Here is a 7,068-nt window from a genome sequence, read left to right on the forward strand (position 1 = left end):
AAGAAGCTTATTATAGCTGCAAGGGAGCAGTATGTGGGGAGGTTCTTAAAATCTCTCAATCTCAGCTCCCTTAGCAGCTACAAGACCCCTCATTTTACCTGTACCGTTATAGAGCAGTATCACACTACAGATCTTTTAAAAATAAAGTAAAAAAGAAATATAATAATGGCATATTGTGAATCTGCTGGACCTGCTGAAAAAAACTATATATAACTTGTGTGGGTCACTCACTAAAATTTGACTAACAATAGGGTTTAAATGTAGGTAGCAAAAAAAGCTCAAAATTGGCTCAGAACTGGGGTGAAAAAAAGACTTAGCAGTGAAAGGGTTAACATTGCATGCTCTGTCTGAATCATGACATGCTAATTTTGACTCCATATCCCTTTTTTATTTTAATTTATTTTGTGTTTATTGAATTATACTATTAATAAGCAACTCGAAAGAAACTGAAAATATTATTTATTAGTAATATCAATAATTGTAGATATAGATATAATTTCTATCCATTTATATTCACAATGATTTGCCTATTATTTGCTAAATCTGCTATTCAAGATTTAAAAATATTTGAACATTGTTACTAAGATCTAGGCCTGTGCATTCGCCAGCTTCGTTAGCTTCCGAACACGGAAGAAGGCAGGGCGCCCCTTTCGTGGCGTTCGGCTCTTTTCAGAGCCAGATTTCTTCTTGTGAAAGCGGAACACACTAAAATCTGTGCAAATCCAGATCTTAGTTTTATTTGCACAAGAAGAAATCCGGCTTTGAAAAAAGCTAAAATGTTGCGAGCACATTCGGCAGGTAACAAAGCTGGCGAATGCACAGGCTTACTAAGAACTGTCAGGATTATAATTATAATATAATAATAATAATATTACTGAGAATTATAAATTCACTTTTTTCTATTGATCTGATAAACTATTTCTGTCAACTTAGAATTTATATGATATTATATGTTATTCTTTTGAGCAGATTCCATGAAAGCGAGAGGGAACTCCTTAAATGTTACAGAGATCCAGATGATGCAATAGGAATTAGAGAGACTTTTTTTTTTTTCTGGAGAATTATTTTAAATCCTATTAACTGTAGCCAACTTAGGCCTCGCTTCCATTGAGTCGTAATTCAGTTTGCGTGCACTCGCAAACCGATAAATATGCTGTCGGAAGCAATATCGTTTATTGACTGTTTCCAATGGCGCGTTATACCTCGATATCGGCAGCCGGACTTCGGCTGCCGAAAAGATCTTTGCATCCCATAGAAAGTAATAGAAGCCGTTAATCGATAAATTATACCAGGTTTCCAATGAAAGCGCTAACCGTTAATACATTGTCGGAGGCTGTCGATACATTGAGATATATTACCCCCAGCTCAACTAGGTGTAAAAGAGGAAAATTGTGCTTTTTGAGACCTATTTTCTATTGAAATTATAAAACTTGCAAATAATGCAAGTGTTTTAATGTAGAAATAAATTGTTATAAGTAATATTTATTGTTGTCTCATGTATAGAAATAGTTGAACTTATATTCTAATAGAAATATCAGTATATATTTAAATATAATAATATATGCAAGAACATATCTACAGAATGCAAACTAGACCTATGCCTAGGGCAGCAATAAATATTACTTATATTTATGAAGTGTTAAATATAATTATATTAGAAAATAGTATTTGATTATTAAAAATATGGATAAGTGTTTTTTTATTTTTCTTGAGAGGCGATCACAGGTAAGAAGCACGGACGTTAAACGTAAATTCTATAGCGTAAGGTCGGGTTACCTTAGCAACTAATTGATTTTCAAGAAATCCGACGTCAGATGGAAGCGTTAACACAACGGTAATTTACAGCTACACGAAAAGAGCGACTGCGCGCAACACGCTAATCTTTTCAATGGAAACCTGGTACTAAAATGCAGCCGTAAATTACTTTTAGCTGTCGGCCGCTTCGGTAGCTTACGGCTCCATTTTTAACGACTCAATGGAAGCGAGGCCTTACTGATTTCAGCAACATTTTTTACTGGATAATGAAATGATCTTATTTGACAAATTAAATCAATTTAAAGGACAAAAAAAATAACCATATAGGCAAGTTATATTTTATTAGAAACACATTATTGGTGCACAATCAAAATATGACCTGCCAGTGTCCCTATGCTATAATGACAATGCCATTAATTTAAGATACCTTTTGGTAGCTTGTTAAAAATAATGCAACTAAAATCTGACGTTCTGTGCCTCTGATAAGAAGAATTGTCTTTTGAAGCCATAACTGTGCTTTCTTAATCTATTGATATGATATAATCATCTCATTTGCTATGCACACACACACTAATATCTTTCTCTCTATCTCACATGCGTTTCATTGACTGATTATGTTGAGAGAGCTCCAAGCATTTGTGATAAATTAATTACAGCATCCCTTCTGAGACAGAAAATATATAAACAACCAAACAAGAAAATGATTAAATAGTCAGGGGTTGAATGTGTTTGGATGAAAATGCATTATTGTCACATGATATCATCCAGTAGGTTGGGACTTGCTACCCAATCTAGAGTCCTGGGCTCTGAAGCTGCCATAATCATGCACATGAACTGCTTACCAGTCCTTTTGTCAATAGGATAAATTGTAGTGGGGGTAAACCTTTTGTTGTTCTCTACAAACTCACATAACTGCTGGTAAATTTTAGGATACTCATGGCGTAGGAAGACCCCCCTGATCCTCAGCTCCCTCTGAATATGGATAAAACAGACCTCCCTGGCTTTTCTTCCCTCCTCGCCATCTTTTTCCAGGTCAGCAGTGCCTGGGGGTGGGGTCAAAATAAGGGTCTCCATGTCCTTCTCTTTTTTTGTTATCTTTCTTTCGGGACTGGAAGAGGCTAAGGCTATTTTGGCATACTTGCGGATTGTGGGGATGTGGTGGGCTCTAGATGAAAGCCTATCAGGACCTCCCTGGCCCACTGCCACAGTTACATTCAATATGAAACATTCCTCAGGGTCGTATTGGCTGCCAGCTCCCTGTAACTCCTTGGCATGCTCTCCAAGATTGTCTGAGTAGCTCTCAAGCTCTCTCAAAGACAGATATGTGGGGGACATCATCAGGCCTTCCAGGCCTAGATGCAAGAAATTGTCTGCAGAGCCTGGGTTAGGAAAACCTAAGAAGAGCACTCCCCTTCCCCGGGACAGATAACCCACTTTAGCAATGCGAGAAAAGGCTTTGTGAACCTCTGTGCTCTCTCTGCAAAATTTAAGCACATGGCGGCAGACACTGCCCATACGGCCATAGATACAGTTCTCTTTGTGAATGTCCCAATCCTCACGGCGGCAATTACGAGAGCAGTAATAGGTGTAGCAGCTGTGACATGACTTAAAATAGAGACAGGCATTGAACATGGTCTCTGTGCGTCTGCACTTGGCATTTGAGCAGGTCAATAGATCATCTTCATCAGCACTCAGATCTGATGAGCAATCCTCCAGGGGTTTATAGGGGCTGGTTACTGGCATCTCAGGGAAACAGCCTCTCCTTTGACCTCTTTGGGAATCAGAAAAGGTTGGCGTTGGCTGCTCCTTCAGGGGTCGATTCTGTAGGAGATGTGCTGTTGGCCCATGAGGTTCCATTTTCCGAGGGATCCCTATCATGTCTTCTTTAATCAGCTTTCTTAATTGGTCAGCCAATGCATCAGCCTCACTGGGACGGCGACTTGATGGTGGTTTATAGTCTATCACTAAGTCTGCAATCAGCTCATCAAGCTGCTCCAGACTACGGTGTCTAGAAGATCTACTTGGAATCTTATCTTTGGTAGGGTAGGAAACATGAGTTGGGTATGCTGGTGGGGAAGTTCCTGAATCTATTACATCCCAGCTGGCTGAGCGCCTCTCACCCCTTCTTACACCATTTGCTCTTAAGTCATTGTCTGTAATGGTAATTTCTGGGGTAACAAACCATGAGCGCCCCATTGTATACCTCCCAGTTCCAGTGTCTGTGTGTATCTTTTCCACAATAGAGTTTTCTGAGAGTGAAAGAGCGGCATAGCGCTTAGGAGAGCAAGAAAGATTAACCACCACAGGCTGGCGCCTGTCATCAGGAGATAAGGCACGTTGTTCACGGCAAAGTAGGTTCTCATAGCTGCGGCCACGTGATAGCAGGTCTTCTTTGCGCCCACTGGGGTTCAGAATATTATCCCAAGACCTAGAGTAGTTCCTAGCATCTGTCCCTAGTCTCTGTTGGTTCATGCTGTATGAGGCATGCCAAGATGAAAGCATTGCCTCCCTCCCAGAAGGCTGATTTGGGAAGGGTGACATAGGATAAGGTATTGATGTCTGATCTGGAAAATAAAAGTCATTGAACTGCAGAGATTGTGTGCTTCTGGGATAAGGGTAGGTTCTGGAGAGAGCTTCCCGTTCTGAGTATTTTGCAATATCCTCAGCATAGTACAGTTTGGAAGAAGTGCTCTGTAAGGGATAAGATCTTGGATCTTCCCCATAGACAGTTTTGGAAGGGACAGTACGGGGAGGGTAGAAACGTGGATCCTCTCCATAAAACGTCCTAATTGGGGCTTCTTGAATAGGGTAAGGTCTTGGCTCCTCAATGTAAAATGTTCTTGCTGGGGCACTAGGGGGCTCTTCTGGATAATAGTTGTGTGTAGGAATCCCATGATCAGAATATGGATGAGGATAAGCAACACAGCTCCTACTCTGAATAGGGATGTTTTGGCTGTAGTTGGCATCCTCCTCTGTGTAAAAGAATGAAGTGGGAATGCTAGGACTGCCATACTGACTGTATTCCCGGTTTGAATGTGGTGTGAAATCCCTTGGTGAAGCAACGTTTTGGTATGGGATTCCACGAAAATCGGGTGTATAGGCTTCAGGTCCTGGGTTACAGGGGAAGTGTGCAATTCTATGATCTCCACTATGAGTTTCACTGGGTGTAGGTGTCCGAGACACAGATATTAGCCTTCCAGTTGGCACAGCTAGACTTCTTGGAGTCCCAGGTTGCCTTGTGCAGTATGGTGCTTCCCCCCAGGGTTGGCAGGTCTTGGTACTGTGAGCTGCATGTTGCAGAACTGCATCATCTGGTTTAATATCCATCCTGCATCGAACATGAGGACTAGAGATTGTTTTCATACCATGACTTTCCTCCATGCAATTGTTGCTGATACAAAGGGGAGAAATACGACTTGAGCTATTGCGCTGAGGTTGCAGTTTTATGGGATGCACCTCATTCATTAATACTTTTGTGGGTGCGTAGCTAGGCTCTCTTTTGGGAGAGGATACAGCTTTCGGAGGTTCTCGTGAGACCCTTTGAGTCTCTCTACCTCTTCTAGCAGTTGGAGGAGGTGATTGAGAAGAAGAAGCCATTTGTATAGGGACTGAGGTGAAAGTGGTTTTGACTCTTGGAGCACTTTTTGATCTAGGTCTTCTTCGTGGTTCTTTGGCTGGTTCCCTTGAGGTGTCCACCCCTTGTGACATGTATCTTGTGTCTGTTCTGATAGAGGCCCGCCTTCCCACAGGCTGTGAAGATGGTTCAGGAGTACCTGCACGCTTGTGTGACCCTCTCTGAGACGATTCCATGGTTTCCGTATTGGACAAGTGCTCATCTAAGGATTCAAGAAAGTCGAAGCTGCGGCAGTGCCTCTTATTGAATGGTTGCTGGTGAAGCTCTGTAGGGTTGGACATGAAGCTGTCACATTGTGCAGTTGGTTGAAGGCTTTGAGAATCAGTGTTCAGGGTCAACTTAATGTCTTGAAAAACTGTTGACACTAATATGTCAGGCGGGTCGGTTCGTGTCATCTTAAAGAGGCGTGACTGTGTTGCTTGTCTTCAGTTCATCTTAAGGTGACATTCTCTGCACATGAAACACAAGTTAGTTGGTTAGGAAGAGAAAACATTATTACATAATTAATAAATTCATTTTTACATTCTACTTAATATGATTTTCTTGTTTTCTTCCAACCATAAATTCATTAAATCATACAAATCTCTTATGTGTGCAAAATGATAATCTTTGCTGTATATATGTTAAAGGCAGTTTTAGGATAAAATCACACCTGCGTTACTGTACTAACAGGCTATAACTGTTGTGTGTGTATTAATGTCTGTCATGGAGAAAAGTTACTGCACTGTGTGTATTATTGTCATTGTACTGTATATATGTGTGTGTTGAGATATATATATATATATATATATATATATATATACATGGCTGTGAGAATTATACATTGTGATGCAATGTTTTTCCTACACATTAAAAAATGTTGCAATGCCCAAAACTGCATTAAAAATTAAATATCCATATTTCTCTAAACATTGCACAATCATGAGAGTGTTGTGAACATTTATAGGCCTTCTAGCAGCATATAGCGAAGAGCTTCAACTGAAGACACATCTGGTTGCTAAGGTTACTGCTAGCTATGCCTGAAAGCACCATTGTAAGGGAGGGGGGTAATAGTTATGTCACCTCCAGCAGAAATCACTGAAGCATCACTGTCATTTAAAGAGATAGAAGCTGGAGATTTTAAAATGGGAGGGGGGAGAGAAGCTATATATATATATCAGGATGGGAAAAGTATATTGGGAAAACGAACACAAATGGTGGAAAGATCAAATTTAAAAATGTGGTTTCCTTATACAGTTTGGATGGCTTAATGCATAATAATAAAAAATAGCACAAGAAGCTTAACAGATAGAATAAAACAAGAAGAAAAAAATTCAAATATAAGAGACATTAATTAAACGTCGGGTGACATACATGACTGATCGGTTAATTAATCACTAAACAAATGCTAGATAGAATGATGCATTAAAAAAAAGATTTGCCTGAGAATAATATGTATATGGATTTATTGAAGCTTCATTAGCTGTTTAAATATTGAAAAAATAAGTGTAAAGGTTTAATTTCTATAAAACAATGGGAGCTGCCATGTTGTAACTTAGGTTACCTTCTCTGCTATGACCAATTAGAGACAGTTATAAATAGGTCACTAAAGTGTGCAGCCAATGGTTGTGTGCAATATAACAGTGTTCTGCACTTCCATTTCTAACAGGAACTTAAAGGGACATTAAACCCAATCATTT

The 7,068-nt window shown here is 39.8% G+C and overlaps 1 protein-coding gene across 1 annotated transcript; it reads right to left on the reverse strand.

Moving 5' to 3' along the window:
• Window positions 1-2,505: 2,505 nt before the first annotated feature.
• Window positions 2,506-5,784, reverse strand: AJM1 (apical junction component 1 homolog). The gene has a single exon (XM_053695742.1). It carries the CDS (start codon window positions 5,782-5,784, stop codon window positions 2,506-2,508), a length of 3,279 nt encoding a protein of 1,092 aa, XP_053551717.1.
• Window positions 5,785-7,068: the final 1,284 nt, after the last annotated feature.

This window comes from Bombina bombina, chromosome 12 (assembly GCF_027579735.1).
Source record: "Bombina bombina isolate aBomBom1 chromosome 12, aBomBom1.pri, whole genome shotgun sequence".
NCBI lineage: Eukaryota > Metazoa > Chordata > Amphibia > Anura > Bombinatoridae > Bombina > Bombina bombina.

What these genes read in the sequence shown, in the direction of transcription:
- AJM1 (XM_053695742.1), bottom strand. Translation starts at nt 5,784, where the DNA reads ATGACACGAACCGACCCGCCTGACATATTAGTGTCAACAGTTTTTCAA.